Genomic DNA, 21,392 nt, shown 5'->3' with positions numbered 1-21,392 from the left:
CTGCTTCTTCTCTTCCATGTGCTCTGATACTTCTAGTAATTCTTCCAATGGTCTCTCCAGAGGGACCTAGAATGCAAACACCAATTCATGTTAGACTTGTTGTATTATCATAAGTTGAATTGAAAACAAAGGAAACATTCAGAGGTAGAGAAGTTTCAGTAACTGCTATCCTTCTACCAATAATTCTAGTTCTATGAATATGATGGACTCTCATAGTTGTAGTCAGATGCTCAATTATTTGATTACTAGTATATCTAGAACAAGGTTCAACAATTCTAAACACCCTATCACATCTGGTTTTCCAAATAAACCAACAGATGGTGCCGCAGAGACTAGCCCACGATCCCCATGGAGTTTGTGGGTTTGCCCCTAGAGAACCAACTTTGACACCAGTCAGCCAGATTGCTGAAACCATTGCAGGAGTTATCCAGATTTGGCGAGCAAAGAGACCAGACTGCTCTAGTAAAGCTACAATGCATGAGAGAGTATTCTCCTGTTTCAGAGGACCTATTACACAAAGTACACACAGGATCAATGTAAGTGATATATCTAGCAAGATGACCACTAAAAGGAAGAATGTTGTTTTTCATTTTCCAAATAAAGAATTGGATTCTAGGGATAACATTTAGATTCCATATCTTGCAGGCTAGATTATCTTTAGGTTGCAGATGTTTTCTACCAAGAAGATCATACAAAGATTTACTGGACAGGTAGTCATCATATAAAGGAGGCAGGGTATTATAGAGGCACTTAACCTTTTAGCATTGCACAATGGGCAATTACCCACCTTAAACAATCATTCCATAAACGTGATATTGCATATCATCCATGTACCTTGCGTTTTTTTTTTTAACTTTCTTTTTGATATATATTCCAGTCACCATGCCCAAATTCATAATAACTTGAAATTTTATCATAAAAATCCAAAAGAAAATATAGAAGTTGATAAAATACAGCAGCAGTAGGTTTTCATCTCCGTTCAACATGTAAACATAATTAATAATTGTTCAAACATAAAACACAGGTAAAGTCCTCTTCATATCTTCTTTAGTACCATGGTACCAATCGGTAGCTAAATGAACGAATAACATCTTCCCAAAGAATATCTTTTAGCTCTGGTGGAAAAGCATCTGGCTTAATCTCATTGTGCTCCTCACCTGCAAGTCTTTTATTCTTTGCCATTTTTGCCAGATAATGTGCAGCTTCATTGGAAACCCTTGAAAATCCTGCCACAGGTAGGAATTTTTGGCGTTTAAGATCCTGGATAAGAGGCAACAAACCCACATCGCCACCCGCATAAAAGTTAAGATAACTCCTACACCCCTTGCAAATATTATCAATTTCAGTTGTCTCTTTGCATTTAACATCATCGCAGCGACGTGCATCCAAAATGAGCTGTGGAACTTTAATTGAATTGCACCGGACAGAGTGATCAAAAAGCACATGTCTTTCAGCAAGTTTGAGACCAACCTTTATTCCCAACAACACTTGATAAAAAAAAAAAGATTTTCCTTCTGCTGAGTGCTTGGCTGATGCAACGATTGGCTTCCCGACCACATTGCGTAGAATTACTCCATATCCTCCATCGCCTTGTTCCTTTCTGAAATAAGCATACACATCAATCCAAGTCTTAAGCTCTCGGGGATCTTTCTTATTCCATGAAGCAACCCAATCATTCTTGTCTGGCCGTGCACTATCGTTGTCACTCTCCTTGTCATCACTCTCCTCGTCATCACCCTCCGAGTCATCACTATCCGGGACAACAATCCCGGAGAAATCATCCTGCAACCCTCTTTATCGTCATTACATCATCTAGAAATATACTGGAAAGGCATATAAATTTTGGGCTGCAAAGACATCATCTAGAAATATAAATTTTGGGCTGCAAAGATATCATGTTTATGATAGCATCGGAAAAAAATTGGAAGAAATTTCAATTGAGTTTGTATTATCACTCACAATTGATTGTACTTGTTCATCAATCTCTTTCTTCATTGGAGTTGGACTGGCTCGGCCTCTTCCAGTGAATAAAGGTTGGTCTCAAACTTGCATTTTTATTTATTTTTATTTATTACAAGTTTTATTATTACATCATCTAGAAACTTGTAAAAATACTCTTCATTGGAAGGATTGTTCGCTCTCTTCCATTTTTTCATCTTCAGTTTCACTTGGATATTCTTCATCTGTGTACTCGAAATCATAGTCTATGGTACTTGTGGTAGAGCAGATATCATCATCTCTTTGTGGTTCAAGAGATTCTTCTTCTTTATAAGCATCTGGCATTAACTTGTCGACATCAACACCAGGGGCAACAACAACAACATCATATGAAGACTGAACTGTCCTCAAAACATTTTTAGCAGCATCGACTTCCCTTGCAACCAATTCTTTTCTACTTCTTCTACAGGGGGATGATATTCATAAACATAGTTGCTGAAGAAGAAAAGATAAGAAGAGACTAATGAGCATTTGTTGGACTGACACCACATATGATCAATTCAAATGATTTTGTTATATAAATCATGAAGACATAACACAATATTGTATAAAGAAGGTTTGAGTCATATAAAATGGTCCAACATACATGCTTAAATGTGTAAATTTTTCCTTCATTTTTATCTAAAAGAAAAAACTACATGAGCCTACTACAGGATCTAACTCAGATAAGTCAAACAACAACATAAGAAAAGAACAAGAAAAAATAAAACACAAATTAATAAAGAAATCTGTAGCCTAATACAGAGACAGAACAGAGAAATATAAAACATTATTTAGCTTTGAGTATGATTAAAAAATAACTTAGGGTTTGGTCCCTTTTAACTGGATCATACGATTCATACATACAACAATTGATATTATTATGAATTCAAAAGCAGTGAATAGATCATAAGAAGAACGAATACCTCCTCAATTTCATCGTTACACAAAGTTAAGTATAGATCTCCTCCTGAAAGAAGCAGCAGGTGTTTCACCTCTACAGATCTCCTCCTGCACCCAAAACTTATACTTCCCTCTGTCCCTAATTAGATGACCTAATTAAAATTTACTAGTAAATTTGGAAATGATTTATCTCTCAAACTATACAACGGATTTTCGTAAACTTTGTATCATTGGAAAGCATTTTAAAACACCTACCTAATGAATATAAATATGGCTATCAAATTTTACATATTTCTTATAATAATACTAATCCATTACTCCACTTATTTATGGTATAGGTCATCTAATTAGAGACGGAGATAGTAAGAAACAAAACAATTTCATCAGAAAAATTCAATTACACGAAAAAATCAATCTGATTCTGAGATAAAAACAGCGGACCGAGATTGAGAGAGAGGGTCTTACAAGTAGAACAACCAAGCGATCCTCAAACCCTAGGGTCCTCTTTCGGCGGTTGGCTTTCGTATTTATACTCATCCCAACTGCAATGGACGAGTAAACCCAAATTTTCAGTCGAGTGGGCTGGCGTAGTGGGACGGACCATCGATCAAAATTTGATCAAAGAGTAAAATCCAGACCAAATTTGATCTGCGATCAGGACCAAATCCAAATATAGTCGGGCGTTGATATAATCTCCGCTACACATCGGGCGTTGATATAATCTCCGCCATTCATCGGGCGTTGATATAATGTACGCATGAAACGGGGCGTTGATATAATGTACGCCTGAAACGGGGCGTTGATATAATGTACGCCCGATGGGGCGTTAATATAATGTACGCATGAAACGGGGTGTTGATATACTTAACGCCCCACTTTCACAAATTTTCAAAACTTACATGGGGCGGGCTTTATACCTCCGCCCCATTTTTTTTTTTTTTCTGAAGCGTATACTATACCAACGCCCCACTCGCGCGTTATCTTTACCAACGCCCCATTCGGGCGTTATCTTTACCAACGCCTGATCCCAGGCGTAATGTTTATCAACGCGCGACCAAATATACTCTTTTCCCACTACGCCACATGACGGACTAAACCCAAATTTGGTCTTTTTTTTTAGTCTTTGGTTATACTCGCACCACTGTGGACGCTCTAAACTAACAAAACGGGTAAAGCGGACCGATCCAAACCCGGTCTTTTTTTACTACAGTATTTTTTTTTCTTTTTTACTGTTTCTAAGTAAATAATGACTCCAATATGATCAAGAGACATTTTGACATTGTGGGTGTAAAACTGTAAATCAATCAACAAACCAACTTTTGCAGACGAATTTATTTGACGGCATAACTTTAGGGGAAGCCTATCATTGTAACTACTGCAATCGACCCACTGGCTTCCTGAGTTCCTGTGAGGAATGCAAACAGTTAATTTGGGAAGCTTGAGTCCACGAAAATGGCAAGATCTGCCAGAACAGTAGGGTCATTAACGACCATTTTATTGTAGCTCTGGTTGTGTTAATTGATGATCTTTATGTATCTATTAGAAAGGCGGACTATTTGGTTAGTTTTCTCAAGTTTTTCATGGATGGACCAAACTCAGAACACCATTTTACCACGTTACAGAGCGAAAGAACAATTAAAATGGATGTCGAATTAAACTAATGCATCCAAGAAGCTTAATCATTGAAATTTCCTAGAAGCAGACCGCTGCATTCTGCTGCCGAGATAGATTCTGACCACACTGCTGCATCATATGCAACCTTCTCTGTAGCTGAGAGAACGCTTGTTTTGATGACTGAAAGCTGGCTTGTAAAACTTGCGTTTGACAAGACAGGACCTGAGCTAGCTGAGAAGAGAGTCTGACTGCTCGATGTGGGCCATGACTATATGCCTTCCGAAACTTCAACATCGGGTATTAGCTCCTGCAACCAGATAGAATGAGGAAAAATGAGTATGAACCAATAATGCGAAGAAAAAGTGTCTATGGAAGCATCAAACATAGCATACTAAGATAGACTCCCAAATGAATTACAAGCAGTAAGTAAGTCGTATCAGAGTTCTGAAGAAGCAGATGGTGGTGCCTCCATGTGATCAGAAGCAAGAAGCATTTATTTCAATAAACTCAAGTTGTTCATGAAAATTTCAAATTTAAATAAGAACAAAAGCTCTTTATATTGATCATCCCAGTAAAAAGGACATGGGTCCTATCCTAAGGTTGCATTATGCAAATAATAACTGATGAAATCCAGTTAGAAGGTTCATAAAAGAAGGCAGCATAGATAACTAAACTGTCTTTTTGGTAACAGATGCCGAAGAGTGGTCCACAGAATCAAACAAGAACTGACACAGCTAAATGAAAGTTCAAAAGTCAAACAACCAACTTAGACAATGCAAAAAAATGGGGCCACTTAAATTTTTAGCATGGTTTATCCGTAGTTGTTCATCAGAAACACAATTTCAGAAAATGGCAATGAATGATTATAAGATTATGGATGAAAATAAGCTGGGATGAGCCAGGACTAAAACAAGATACCGTATGAGCCCAAGCCTCACGCTTTAGACGTAAAGGAGTTAGTCCGGGAACTCACAGTTTACCCATTGTCATTTGGGATGATAAAGAAGATAACAAGAAATAAAAGATTAAGGGACCAGGATGATGGACTCGTTGTGGCCGAGACTCTAAAAGCCCTGCTTGATCAGAATAAAGGCGGGATGAGCCTGGGCTCAAGCATTCACAGTCAGACTTGTTTTGCTATCTCTAATCTGAATGAACATAAAATGTTGACTAGAAAAAGAAATGATAACGGATAACCAGAGCACCTCACTGGCAAAATGTTCGTACTTAAGTAACATGTATACAAAAATGTCATCAATCAAGAAGATGTACGAGCAATATGAATAGCAAACCTCACCGGAACTCTTCTTAGCAGGCACAGAAATATGAATAACGAACCTCACCGGAACTCGTCTTAGCTTAACAGGATTTGATGCTAATCCACAGAAAAGCCAACAAACCTACCCAACACAACACCGACTCATATGCCATGTTCAATTTGACAATGATAGAAACCGAATTATTTACTTTAAATCAATCAAAAATGTTGGTAAGAAAAAAAAATAAAACTTTTGAACAATTGATGAACTATCTCTCTTTTTCACGTGATTAGTGGTCCAATTCAGAACTCCTCGAACTCCTTGAAATTACAAGAGCTTATTCTATATAATAAAGAAGAAACAGTTGGACGAGGAGTTTTGAGTTGGACCACTGATCACATGAAAGAATGAAATAGTTCATCAATTGTCAGACAAAAAGTTCATCAATTGTCAGACAAGTTTACTTTTATTCAATACCTAATATTTTGATTGATTCAGCCTCTATCATTGTCAAACATGGCATGTGAATCAGAGTAAGATCTGACTATATCTCCAAACAGGAGATGTGTTCAAATCTTGCTATCTTATACAATTCGTTGTCACATTCAGATAAAATAATAACTCAATTTCTGTAAGTTTTATGCATTGTAATATAGCGAGCATCACTCTTAAGCCAAACTCCTAATTGGAAGGAAATTTTCTAGGTTAAACGAATTTTAATCCATTCAAATGGCACTAGCCCTATAAAGGGTTAATCAGTGGGTTCCATTAGGATTTAGATCCCCTTCAGTTACACCGGGTTTGCACCAAGCAGCACTGCATTCAGACACTTAATTTCTCTGTGGTTTCTTTTATAACAATATGACCTCTGTTCGGTATTTATATCCATTTCCTTTTTTACCATTCGGTGCAGTTAAAGCAAAAGCAGATATTTTGTTTAGCTTCTTGTGCCATGTATAAACAAAATATTTAGCGGGACTCGATCAAGAATTATTGTTTCTGATCAGCAAAACCTATCATCAAAAGGGCTAGTCTAAATTGCCCACCACCAGACTCATCAACTGATAACATGTACTCTTCTGCACATCATTAAATGATATATCCTCAATGTGACCTAGCTAGTTATAAACTGAAGCTAAATGATCCATATTGCTTCATCCTGCACCCTCACGAATCAACTTGATTTAATGGGTCCACTCCTTTAAACAAGTCGCTCCAACTAATTGTGTGACAATTGTACATTATGTTTGCTTGGCTGACCACAGTTACTGCATGACCAAGTTTGGCAAGGAATATAATTAATGACTAACCAAATGTCAAATTCTTATAAAAGAAAATGTCAGAGAAAATAAGTGGCTGGATAGTGTTTTTGTACGAGTGATGTAAACACTTGGCACTTGCCCTAAAAAGAGAATTTTAATCCACTCACCCTGTGACACCCAGCATTAGTCCTACAAAGGGTTAATTCCTAGAAAGGGTTAATCAGTTGGTCCCACTAGGATTTAGACCCCCTTCAGATACACCCATTAATTAAGGGTTTGCACCAAGCAGCGCCCTAAAAGTGTGCATAGATATACAAAACATAGGAGACGTAGAATATGGTTGAAAGAAAGGTGATGGATATTAAGTAAGGTAGCTAGTATGCTATAACTTAATCTGCAAAACATGATGCTGGTATGAGTTTTATCGTGTACTAGAAAACCTCTTGTTGCAAAACCTATTTGTCAGCAATTAAACTACAAAGGTGCCTTACATCATGCTTAATAACTTAACACCCTATGGGGAAATATCCATGTCTATATCAACTACCAAGCATTCGAAATTCGGTCAAGTCTTTATCTTAAAAGGTCCCACCAAATTTATGTTATAGCAAATTCATATTTGCTAGCTCCTAGCTAGCTAGATCATCACTCATACTCATACATAACTACAAAAAAGACGAATGTAGATAAGTTATGTGTTAGGTGGCCACAAACCTGTTGAATCCAGGTGTAATACAGCATAATACGCTTCTTTTTGAAAAACCATACATATAAGCCTGTTATCATTGGTCAAAAGATAACAAATTAGAAAAAAGTATATCCATACACATGTAGAACATAGTCAGCAATGAAGTATCTACCAATAAGTTTTGCAAAAATATTGAAAATAGCATATAAAAAAAAAAGTGAAAATCAGACACCACAAAGAATCTCGGTCTCGGACTCCCAGTAGGTAAGTAGTGAAACAAAAATCTGTAAAAGTAGAAAGGAGAAAAATGCAGCTATTTTAGAAAAAAATTAACGCTCAAAAAGTGTATTTGAAAGGGCAATCTAACATGTCTGTTCCCATTTACCGTGTCTATTCACTTTATAAATCAAGCAATCCAACTAAAATATGGATGGTGCAGACTCTAGAAACATAAGCCACATAAATTCAGCACCAAAGGAAACGAAAGAAAAAGATGCCCGTACAAAGAAAAGACAAGAACAAAGAACCATAACATAGTTAACCTAATGTCTAAAACTTGAGACAACTTAGCATCTCGGTTCATCACTCCAAAAAAAATACCTTTAAGCTTGTCCTCAAAATCAGAGGAGCACACATCTGAGCCTCCAAACTGTTCCTTCCTCTTCCTGATGTCAGTCGCAAGATATGTAGCTTGAGTGCCAGGCTGCAGAGGATCAGCCATCATCCTATCCCAGTGATCAAACACAGACTGGGGGAAAGCTTCACCTGATGTGGCAGACCTTAGCTGGGCAGAGAAACCAAATGACTCAACGACGGGTAGATATGCTTTGATGTTGTAGAGAAGAGTTCCTGGCCTCTGCATTTCCTCAAAGACGTGACCACACCACTTATGATTGAGAACACCATAAATACCACCCAGAGTGTCCCCAGAGCTTGGATCTCAACTAGGAATAACCTGTCCACCACCTCTGTGAATGGCATCAGAATGATGAAGAACCACGTCATATACTACAAAGCATATACCTCTTATGTTCTCTTCTGCCAGCACACCTTCCTTTGATGCCCACTGAAACCCTGAAACAACTGACTCCTTGATTTTATTAAGATACTGAACTCCCGTACACATATCCACAACCATGTTTGGACCAGTTGTATGAGGACCAAAACACCAGATCTTTTTTACAGGATCCTTACGACCATCATCAATCGCTTCAGCAAGTCCACCCACAAAAGGGAGTGCCTACATGTACAAACGGTTGTGCTTGCTTGGAGACTGGCTCATCACAGTTCTCGAAGACTTTTCTATCACAGTTCAGGTAAGACTTCATAATATCGCACCACCCATGAAATCGTCCTGCAAGTCTTTTAAACAGATCTCTAGATGGAGTTCTCCAGCACCTGCAATAATGTGCTCGCCCGACTCCTCAATAGTACACACCACCATAGGATCAGATTTGGTCAGACGCGTAAGTCCTTCAACCAGCTTGGGCAGGTCAGAGGCAACACGAACAACGGAGGAGACAGAAAACCTCATGGCTCTGATAGGATGGGCATCGACTTCCATTTTGTTAGGGTTCCATTCTTGGTAATAAATTGATCCAATCCAGCCAAAGCAACTGTGTTACCGCAAGATACATCGTCAGACTCCTGTTTCCTTTCCATCCAGATAACAGTTCTCTGGACACTCTTGCTGTACAAGCCTTTCTTCCCACCAGGAACATGGTTAGGTCCCATGATTCTGACCATAGCACCTGTTGCAACCTCTCCCGCAAAGACATGGCCGAAGGCAAAAAATCTACCTTTGCTGAAGGCCGGGAATCATCTTAGACACGCAAAGTACGAAGACCTTCGGGATCAGAGTTTCTGATGGCATTGGCATACTGGTTTTCGAGAGGACCCACGTACAGATTCTTGACACAGTACTTCTGAGCTGTGGAAGGAGAACGGAGCTGAAAGATCATCATTTCAAGTAGGGAAGCAGCTGCAGGTACCCAAGTCGGCATCACACGCTTCATCAAGGGCTTCCCAATCAAATCCTTCTTGTCATTCTTCATTGTAACACCAAAGCTTTTGCAGCATAGGCCACAGCTTGCCCGTTTGATCATCATGCAGGTGGCAATGATCTGCTTGACGGGTTCATAACAGAACTGGACAAACCCACGCTTGCATGTAGCAGATGCGGTTCTCTGGGTAGGTAGTCCACCTTTTAGTTGCTGGGTCAAAGAAGTTCTCACCCCAAAGCCTCTCCATCATCTAACTGACATCAACAGCAAACTTAGAAGCATACATGTTCGCGAAATTGGCTAGAGAGAAGGCCCAACCATGCAAACCAGCAGATAAGGCAACTGTTCCTTTCTCAGGGTAAACTTGGACGTAACCGAGGAGTGGGTCTTCCTACGTGGCCATAAGAACATTGGCGTTTTCAATGACTCTGGAGAAAGCCTGACAAACCTCTTCTCCATCAACCTGTAGTTCTAGGAAACATCTGTCCTTCTTGCCGGGTCAAAAGAGGCCTGATCTTTTTTCCAATAGCTTGTCGAAGGACTGTCTCGGTTTGAACACAAACACCTTCAATACAGTCCACCACAACAAGTGCACCATCAGTAACACGTAATGCAGCTGTGACTTCAGAAGAGAAGTCAACGTGATCAGGTGAATCAATGAGATTGATGAGGTACTCGTTACCAACTCTTTCACCCTTGTAGACCTTCAAAGACTCATCAGCCATCTCATAATAGAGAGATACCAGTTGAATCAATTGTAGTACCACGTTCTCCCTCATCTGCATGGGCTTCTATCATCTGAACATCATCAATCCGTAGGAAGAGGAACCAGATGGAAAAAGTGAACCCATATAAGCAACAGCAAATTCAAACATTTTAGATGCCTCTATTTCAATAAAAGAGCTCAGGTTCTTGTGCTTCTCAAAAAAGTCATCCTTGCTCTTGAACTTCACAGGGTCAAGTAAATGAAGCAAGGCCCTGCAGTTACCATAAAAGTATAAGATATAGATCCAGTGATTTTTGCTGTGTTATCCAAACATTAAAATTCCTACCAAAAATGGATTATGATTAGGAAGAGCAGTAGGAAGATGCTGAAGGGAAACTATAAATCAGAAATGAAAGACCTAACAAAAAAGTTCAACCCCTCAAACTAATAATCAAGAAGTTTTCCTCCTATTAGCCAGTCGGGTTGTTCTACAGCCTCATAAGACTATCTAAACCAATGGGAATTCCAGAGCAGCAAAACAAAATTTTAGGTGAACAACTAAGTTCAAAAAAAAAAAGATAACTAATCATACCCTCCAGATTACAGATTTTAACGTGTATGGGCAAAAGGTTACTCTACATTTTATTGCATTCTCCACATTTCCAGGTTTTACACTTATTCAGCATGCTGTTGCAGACTCGGGCACAGGATTCTTACATGATTGGCATTATTGATATTCAGTCTTCATGAACCCTAAGGACCCATCATTATCAAGAAAAATCATCCAGGCTCATATACACAGGGTTGAATGATTAATTAAACCAACTTTTATTGACAGCAATCCATGGTCATCTTAGAAATTTTTTGACACATAACTCCTTTAAACCCATGGCTGGATGCCTACAGAGAACAGAACTGTTGATATGATCCAATTTCCAGACCATGTGTACGTCCTTTTATAGTACAGTAATTTGTTTTCAATCAATCAAAATGTTCTTTAAATCTCTAAAATCAGCAAAAAAGAAGAAAAAAAACATGTTTTATTACAGTACAGTCTTATATAAACAAAGCCCATTTTCGAAAACCTCTACAAAACCCTAAATTACAATTAATTCTGGAATAAATCCATACAAATATAAATACCTAAATCAAGGCTCAAAAACAGAATGAGAAAAAGATCAAACCTTTCTTCCAGAAATGCTAAAGAGATTGTGTTAAATAAGTTTGAACATCAGATACAAATGAAGCTCCAGGTATACCCCTTCTTTCGGATACCCCTCTGATGATGATGATGAAGACGAAGCCATTGAAGAAGAGAAAGAAAAAGTAGGTTCGAAGACTCCGAATTAGAGCTAGTATATGTGGGCGTAATGGGCCCATGTTGGGCCCTAATTCTCTTGGTTACACCTTGCTGCCTGAAAGTTCTTTTTTGTTTTTGACAAGGGAAAGTAAGGGGAGACTCAAAAAAAAATATTCTCATTGTCAAGCCCACAATTAATTTTAGGTACCATGACAAGAATAATTATTTCCGTGACACCCATAATTATATGAAATCATTAAAAATATATGCATGACGGATTATGCATCCGCATGACAGGTTATGCATCGGGGTATAATTGGCAACGTAACTTGGATAAAACATATCTAAAAATTCGCGCCTTGGAATTTTACAAATTTTATATCGCTGGAAATATTTTTAAGAGAGCTACGCAACGAGTACAAACAAGAATATAAAATTTTTGTTTTTCACGAAAAAATCGGAGGCGATCATCATTTTATGCAAAATTTTCGAAAACTTGATACATAAACATTATGCAGCCACAAAAAAAGATGCATAACACATTCTGCAGACGCATAACGAATTATGCAACCATTTTCTCCACTGCATAACAAATTATGCATTTGGATAACAAAGTTATGCATCTATAACAAGCTATCTAACCATTGTTTTGGTTGATTTTAGTGCGTACATAAAAAAGATTGATGCATAATGCAGTATGCATCCATATTTACGGATGCATATCAGGTTATGCATCTATTTTCTCGATGCATAAAAGATTGTGCAACAATTTTCTCGATGCCTAACGCATTATACAATCATATTTTCGGATGCATAACAGGTTATGCATCCATTTTCTCGAATGCATAACATGTTATGTATATATTATTATAAGTGCATAACGTGTTATGCAACCTTTTTTCTTTGTTGGTTTCAATACTAACAAAAAGTAGCTGCATAACGTGTTACGCAACCATTCTTTGTACTGCATAACAAGTTATGCAAAAAAAAAAATTACATAACTTGTCATTCACCTACAATAATAGCTGCATTACGTGTTATGCAACCATTTTCGGGACTGCATAACAAATTATGCAACATATTTTTTTAGATGCATAACACCTGCAGCACAACTTTTTGTCGATCTCCAACCACTGTTAACAACATCTCAACTTCCTTTCCAACATCTTCCAGCATTAAGACCATAACTAACCGACTAACCAATTCAATCAAATTAATCAAAACTCCCTCTAATCCAAATTCTAAGTACGCTCATACAAGATTTAAACATAAGCAACATTTTATCCATATGAACAATTACAACATTCGGTAAGCAAATAAAGAATTAAACAAACATGTTATGTAATGGGGCCTCTACCATCCCGTTTAATCAACATACACAACATAATGATTGGTTGGTTTCATTTTAGAAAACATAATTATGTCATGAGAACACAAGCCAATAAACCATTCTTCAATATACGTACCTTGCATAGTGTTCCTACGGCCTTACCTTGTGTTATTGCTGACCCCCATTCTTCAATAACTGGTCGGTCATGCTTTTTCTCGAACACTTGATGTACGTCACTGACAATTGAGAGGAACTGCACATCAATTCCAACAACAATCGAAATATATAGACGCATCAAAATCATCACAACAACAATCTTCTTCTCTTATTGTCTAAAAAGTTCCCCCTAAACCTCCAATTACGACTACATCTTGTATGGACTTGATACATTCCACTGTCAAAACCCGTGAAAACTCCCTTGTTTAGCATAATTAATTTCACCAATTTTGCTGGCCATAGGTGAAACCAATTGAACCAACACATTCGAATTTCTTCTTCAATTAGTTGTAACGCTCACGGAGCTAATACCAGTGAATCCCAATTTAAGACCATAACTAAACGACTAACCAATTCAGCCAATATAAATCTCCACTTCCTTAACCAAACTTCAAAATACATATTCACACTAAAACTCATGATTCAAACAATCAATAACCCATGATTCAATTTCATAGCATCAACGCAACACCTTTCTTCACCTAATTGATTTGTTCTCAAAAATCAGACCCAATCAAGACACCACCGTAATGATTTTCCCATCCGATTCTTCATATTTTCCTCCTCAATCTCAATCACTACCACCCAATCTCCATTACCACCACCACCATTACCAGACGAAGTCAGAAGAAATAGTTCATAGGAGAGGAAGGGGGAGGCGCAGTGATAATGGGATACGAGAGATTGAAGGTTAGAAGAACAGAAAAGACCGAAACCTAATTTTAGAAATTCTGGGTGTGAGAGATATTTTACCCTAGAAAATAGGCGCGCGCCTGAGAATTTTTGAGCGTGGGTTTCATAGTGGGAAGAATCTATAAAATGGGTCTCCCTGTAGTTTTCACTTTTGACAAAGGGTTTGGTTTGTGCTGCATGAAAACATGCTTTGTGCTTAAATCCGCAAACTCCATCCAAAAATTATGAGTCCTCCTAATAGGAGGGAAAGAATGGATTTGAGGAGGGAAAGAAATTGGTTAATCTTTCCCTCCTATTAATAAGACTCAAAATTATGCTAGGGAATGTTTCAGCAGAAACACCAAATGCCGATCTTATCCTTGAATTGTTCATATTATATTTATACTTTTTATCTAAATAGGTATATTAGCTTTGAATAACATTTACAGCATTCCTACTAACTCTAAACTTTTCATTATCAAAAGGTTTTTTTTGAATTTTTTTTTCAAATTCGAAGAAGTTTGTTGGACGAAGATAACCCGAACCACCCTTCTATTTTTTTATCAAAACCATGGAAAAAACGACCCAGATTGATAATCGAAGTATTGTTTCATTATGGTTTTGTAGCCGGTCCGAAAAAGGTTGGGAGAAACACCTTTTTGGCAGTAGATAAAAGGGAAAAGGAATAAATGGCACCAATACGAAATCCCGGGTGATTTTATAAAATTTCTTTAGAATTTGGTAAACTTTGATGGATAGTTGTAGGTTGTTCGTTCATTTACTAACCAACACTATCGAACATGAAACTCGTCTGTTTTCTAAAAATTATTCTAATACTTAATTTGGCCACTTAGGTTGATATTATGACCGACCCCATTAATTTGACTGATCAAGAAAGGTAAACCAAACATCAGGAATATTTATAAGTTGTGTCTTCCAACTCCCAAGTCGTTGATTCATTCGGAATGTCTGACAGAAATTGTCTTCATTAATTGATTCAGGGAATTGACCGCGACTATGTTTCAGCCATGAATTTTTGTACAAAGATCGAATATATTTGTGTACTAGAAAAAGGATATGAGGTTTCCGTTATGTATTTTATGTTCAACTTGAAAGTACCAGAATCTGAAGAGACTGAATCGTTTAGATTCCCTAACTTCCCCACTCGCACAGTGGTAACCAATTAACTGCTACTCCCTCAATTTGAATTATTGTCTTTTTATGTCAGTTATGTTAATTCGTGTCGTTACCCATTACCTTTTAGTAGTAAATTAACAAAATAACAAACATTTGATTTCAGTTACATAATCAAGGAACATGGGATTACAACAGAAGTAATTGGTGCTAAAACTATAAGTCCGATGCAAGAAATTGTTTGAAATGAGGAAGAAATTGATGTCATGGAATCAATTGCACGACATTCTGATTACCCAACTATGTAGAACCTTCACAGCTTAATGTTGGTGGAACATAATGTTATCGAGGAACAACAATCAGATAATTTTGATGACCAAGTTGATGAGGAACACATTGAGGATCCACATTCAGTACAAGAGGCCGAAAAAGTGTCCGAAAAGAAGAAAATGACTAAGAAAATTCTCCCCGTTCCTCTCTAAGTCAAGCTTTTTCTTTCCTGTTCCCAAATTTGATTAAAAAAAATTATTTTTTTATTTTATCTCTTTCGGTTCCTCTTTTACTGTGATCTTTTTAGGGTTTGATCAATTCAAGGGTCTTAATTACCTTAGAGTGATAGCTGAGCTAGGACAACCACTACAAGCTAACTCCCTGTATTTATAGATAAATCACCCCATGTTTCCCTAAAGAACTACATAACGACAAAGATTTAATGGATATAATCTTTATAACCACTTATCAAAGATTATTATCGACTAGTATTTAACAATAAACAGTTCAAGACATCAAATACATAATGCCCCTTCTCTAATCTTGTACTGCAGGCCTAATACGAGTCTTCAACAGTTCTTTGATCATTACAAGAATCTTTGAATCATCTCATAAAGTCTCATCCTGAAATAACAAGTTAGATACATTCATGTTTAATTAGATGATTTTTGATAAGTATCATCGGAAAATCATCTCCTTAGAGATACATAGTTACACAAAAAAGGTTTTCTCTTTTAGTTTTAGTCTCAGTCTCCAGATAGATATTGTCGGATAGACAAAAACAAAACCAAATTTGACCAACTAATGAGTATAATAAGCTTGAAAATATAAAATTTCAATTACGCCATTATACATTTGCACCCAAAGGCACTATAATTACAAAGATTAAATAAAATAACTATATTCTCTCTACCAATGTAAATTTAGTGGGTGCAAGCGACCCCACTTGCGCCTACTTCCTTCGTCCATCAATTTATCTCGCATCGATGTAGAGGCCAAATTACTGATAACAACTATTTAAACGAAAATGAAATAGAATAGCAACGCTACATATCAAACAATTTTAAAAAGAAAGTGATATTGAAGAATTTGACCCACAAGCTTCTTCCGTCGCTTCATAATATGTGCATTAATATACTATCTCATGGTGGTTGAGAAGACCTGGATATTAATGCACATAATCTGACGAGTACATTTGAATACCAACACTCATAATATACCCATCTCCTCCAAGTCCATACTTAAAAACATGTCCATGAATTTGAACAACAACATCAATCGCTCTTGCTACCGTACATGTCGGATAAGTAAACTTATTAATCACTGAATTAGACACCACCATATCAATGTAAGACGATAATGCTTTCTTAGGGTCATGATTTTCTAAACAAGAGTTTCATAAGAAAGTATGTGGTTGAGGAATACAGGTGAACAGTTTGAGTGCAATGAACTTATGTGGTACTTTTTATGTCAAGTCTTGACTTCTTGATCTCTTTCATGATTGGTGGTGGATCGGACCAAAACAGTTACTTCTTTGTTCACTTCCATAGTTTTTGGATCAGTTATACCTACGTTTCCTTCACTGTTCTTTGTAGCAACATTGCACAATGTTTAATAAGGACCCGAACAAATTCCTAATTTGAAACTCTAGTAGAAGCATTAAGTTGAGAGTAGTATGCCTAGCGAAAAGAGTAGGAAAGTCATCATGTGTGTAACAAGCTAAGTTTGATCTAACGGTTGAAACTCTAAATGAAGTCACTTTTCATTTTTGTGTAACAAGCTAAGTTCGATCTAACGGTTGAAAGATATTATCTTGAGTCTAATCAGGTTTTCATCTAACGGTGAATATTGAATGCTTTGTTACCAAGGTAACATTGATTGCAAACCCTGATTTGAAGACTATATAAAGGAGAACACTAGCAACTGGGAAACCTAATCCCCACATCTTTTGTGTGATACTATTTGCAAACATCTCCGATAGGCAAGATAAAAAGTAGTCACAAACATCTTCGTCTTATCGTCTGGGATTCCACAATCGCTACCATACGATTAAGATTATTATGAGGTGATTGATATTTCTAGGATGTTCTTCAGGAATATTAGTTCGGTATATCAATTATTTTATGTTTACCTTGATTTATCAAAAGACGGAACAAAACTCGTAGGTTTATATGTTCAATAGACTTTTCTGCGTGAGACAAATTGGTTTATCAAGTTTTCGACTTTGGGTCGTAGCAACTCTTAGTTGTGTGTGAGATCAGCTAAGGGAATCAAGTGCGTAGAGTTTTGCTGGGATTCAGAGACGTAAGGAACACAATTGTACCTTGATCAGTGTGAGATTAGTTAGGGATCAACTACATTCCATTCCGAAGTTAACTTGGAGTAGGCTAGTGTTTGTAGCGGCTTAATACAGTGTGGTGTTCAAATTTGGGCTAGGTTCCGAGGTTTTTCTGCATTTGCGGTTTCCTCGTTAACAAAACTTCTGGTGTCTGTGTTATTTCTTTTCCGCATTATATTTTCTATTTAATTGAAATATCACAGGTTGTGTGTAAGTTCAATCAATTGTAAATCCAACCTTTGGTTGTTGATTATATTGATTGACACTTGACATTGGTCTTTGGTATCGTTCAAGTTGTTTCACATAATAATCAGTCTCGCGGATTTCTATCTGTTTGATTTGTTGATTACATTGTGAAACAAAGACACAACTCTTGGATATATTTCCATTGATTGAGTTTGACTGTCTAGTTTATTTTCTTGGAATTGTATTGGAGTTTGTCCATACATATTGCTAAGCGAAATATTGAGTTTGGTTGTTAGACCCCCACTTTTTCACTTACTACTTCGTCAATACCCCATAATTTTATATTATTATAGTAGTTCAAGTCATATCAGTTTTCAATGGTAAATCATCAAAACAAATTTTGCTTTTTCAGTTTTCCCGTTTTTATGATAAATGTCAATAAAAAATGTACCCACATATTCATCTTAATCAAAACTCAGTTTGATAGCAAACCCATGAACTTGGTAACTTGTTTTACCTCTTTCAACTATGTGCAAGCTAGAAACACAATTGATTAGAAGACCATGACAATAAATTTCAATCAAACATTTTATTAAACGCTGACCGCGTTTCATATAGACAACCTGATTTTGAACTTTTTTATTCCATACAAATCTCTAAAAGATTCCACTTTAATCCATTATAGTTTAGCATAAGTCCATGGATATATAATGAAATCTTACAAATCCATATATTTCATGTAAAACAAGAATCCACATTTATCCTTAAAACTCTTGATCGAATATACCTATGTTAAATAGTTTGTTGGTATTCCTAGTAATAATGAACTATTGAAAGGGGTAGCAAAAAGGAATCAGACATGGTGATCCCATATCTCCATTTTTGTTTATTTTGGTTGCTAAAGTATTATCAATTATGTTTAAAAAGGCTGCTGAAGATGGTTTGATTACAAGTTTTAAAGTTGCTCATCAAGGTACTGTCATAAGTCATTTACAGTTTGCTGATGATTTATTGGTATTTTTGAATGATGATGAGCAATAAGTGCATAATCTTAAGAATATCCTTATGGGTTTTGAAATTGTTTCCGGCTTGAAAGTGAACTTCAGGAAGAGCACTATGGTAGGTTTGGGGCAGTTACATAATGGTGAAGCTTATGCTGAGATTTTTGGTTGTACAATGTCTCAATTATCTATAATTTTTTTAGGTATTCCTCTGGGTAGTAAATCAAAGTGCCAGTCTGTCTGGAATGTTATTTTGCAAAGATTTCAGCAGAAATTAGCTTCTTGGAAAAGAACTTATTTATCAAAAGGACAAAGGTTGATTATGATGCAAAGCGTTCTTGCAAGCCTTCCAATATACTATCTATCAATGTTTCAGATGCCTACTTCTATTTTGAAAGATTTGGAAAGAATTATGAGAAACTTTTTGTGGGGATCTTCTAATACTGTCAAGAAAAGAAGTTGGGTTCATTGGTCTAAAGTGTCATTAGCAAAACGCAGTGAGGGTGTTGGTATCAAAAAGTTGTAATTAGTAAATAAAGCTTTACCCTCCAAATGGATATGGAGGTATGAGTCTGAAAAAAAAGCTTATGGAGAAGGAATATTAATCAGAAGTTTGGAGGAGATACTAATGCCATTTTCCCTAACCATTCTAATAGAGCTGTGTGTTACAACTTATGGTCTGGAATTTTGAAAAGTAAAGAATTTGTTAGGAGTGGATGTCATTTAACTTTGGGTAACGGAGAAAGTATTTTGTTTTGGGAGGATACATGGATAGGTGATCAACCATTGAAACAAGTTTCTCCTACTCTTATTAAACATTCTAAGAAGAAGACAGTTGTGATGAAGGATTTGATCTCTTCGAATGGTGCATGGGATTTTCATTTTTCAAGGAATTTGAATGAGCATGAGTTATCGGAGGTGATTCAGTTACTCAATATTATTGGTGACCCTAATTCTATTCTATCTATTCAAGAGGATGCGAGAAGCTGGAGATACGGTAATATTTTTTCTGTTGCTAGTACTTATCAAGCAATGTAAACCGAAGAATTATTGTCTTTCCCTGATAAAAAATTATGGAATGCTTAAGTTCCACTAAAGGTGTCTTTCCTGGTATGGATTTTGTGTTATAATAGAGCACCCACTCTAGACTATATCTATAAGGAAGGTATGGTTCAGGACTCTAATTATCTTCTTTGTAGGAATAATGCTGAGACAAATGAGCATTTATTCTTACACTATAAAACTTCTTTCGAGGTATAATTGGTGTTTATTCTTATACTTATAATTCTTAAATAGTTTCGGTGTTAATTGGTGTTTTGGAAGCAATGTTAGAAGAACAATATGGGAATGGGGTGCCAAGAAAGTAAGAACATAATTAAAACAAATCTAGCCACTATTGCCTTTTACTATTTGGTGGACTTTGTGGAAGGAGAGGAATGATAGGTTGCATAATAATTTCTCAAGAAACATTATGGGTAAAATGCTTGGTTTACAATTGGGGTTTAAATTCAGGATTATTTTCGGGTTTTAGTTTCTCATCTTTGATTTGTAATTGGGACGCATTAGTGCATTAGTCCGTGTAACTTTGTTTTCATTTCTTTGTCACATTTTCTGTGACTTGGAAATTTTTATAATATTTTCCCTTTATTGACAAAAAAAAAGGGGTAGCAAAAAAATTTGTTTTATAAAATCTACCTAGATAAAGAAATCCTATTTACTCTTTGCAACCCATGCGTTTTTTCCTTTTTACTTTTTTTCTTCTAGATCGTAAAACAAAAAGGGAGAGAAAAATAATTAGGGAATTAATATTCCTTTAAAACATTAGAAGATAACTTTTTAGTGCTTTTAACAGATTACAAATTCACTAATCATCTTATTTTATTAATCGATTTATTTTTTTTTTGTTAAAATTAAATTTAAATTTAGGGCATAAAATATCAATCAATCAATAGTTATCATATAAAGGAGGATCATTTGTTTTGACTTGGTAACGCTACATTCAGTTTTAAAGTGCCATGTGGCAAACCAATGTGTTTAAAATTAAGGACACAATAACTTTAAAATACAGGGACACATAATTCATATTCATGTTTTTGTCAAATTATAGACGTGTCTTTCACAAGAATCAACAATATTTTTCAAACAATGGATTTAAAATGAAGAGGCACAACTTATACAGCAAAATGCAAAGTAACGGGTTTAAAATAAGGATCGGGATCCTGTAACAAAAGGATTTAACAAAACCTTTTAACAAATCATGATAACCACTAGATTTTATATATCTAACGGTTCAAATCATGAATGATGTGGCAGCGAAAATAATTGTATCGGTTGTTTGGCTTAGCTTAATAAACTTGTTCTTGTTTTTATTTTCTTAATCTGATCAATAAACTTGAGATAAGTTATGATCAGTCATTTGTCAACTACTGATTTGAAAACCACTCTGAGTTGTCCATCACATATATCATCATAGCCTTCTATGTTTATTCTTCTAATTTGACTTTATGAAGACGTAAAAAAGAACCATGAAAAT

At 36.3% G+C, this 21,392-nt stretch overlaps 1 protein-coding gene and 1 pseudogene across 1 annotated transcript; both read right to left on the bottom strand.

Moving 5' to 3' along the window:
* Window positions 1–959: 959 nt before the first annotated feature.
* LOC113319522 lies at window positions 960–3,099 on the bottom strand. The gene is made up of 3 exons (XM_026567777.1): window positions 2,904–3,099; window positions 1,960–2,433; window positions 960–1,782 (listed from the first exon to the last, which is right to left on the bottom strand). The coding sequence occupies exons 2-3, from the start codon at window positions 1,993–1,995 to the stop codon at window positions 1,048–1,050; spliced, it is 771 nt and encodes a 256-aa protein (XP_026423562.1). The 5' UTR covers window positions 1,996–2,433; window positions 2,904–3,099; the 3' UTR covers window positions 960–1,047.
* A 1,224-nt stretch (window positions 3,100–4,323) lies between these two features.
* On the bottom strand, window positions 4,324–10,558 carry LOC113315767 (annotated as a pseudogene).
* Window positions 10,559–21,392: the final 10,834 nt, after the last annotated feature.

This window comes from Papaver somniferum, chromosome 10 (genome assembly GCF_003573695.1).
Source record: "Papaver somniferum cultivar HN1 chromosome 10, ASM357369v1, whole genome shotgun sequence".
In the NCBI taxonomy this organism is placed as follows: Eukaryota; Viridiplantae; Streptophyta; class Magnoliopsida; order Ranunculales; family Papaveraceae; genus Papaver; species Papaver somniferum.
This window is presented reverse-complemented; position numbering and strand designations above follow the sequence as displayed.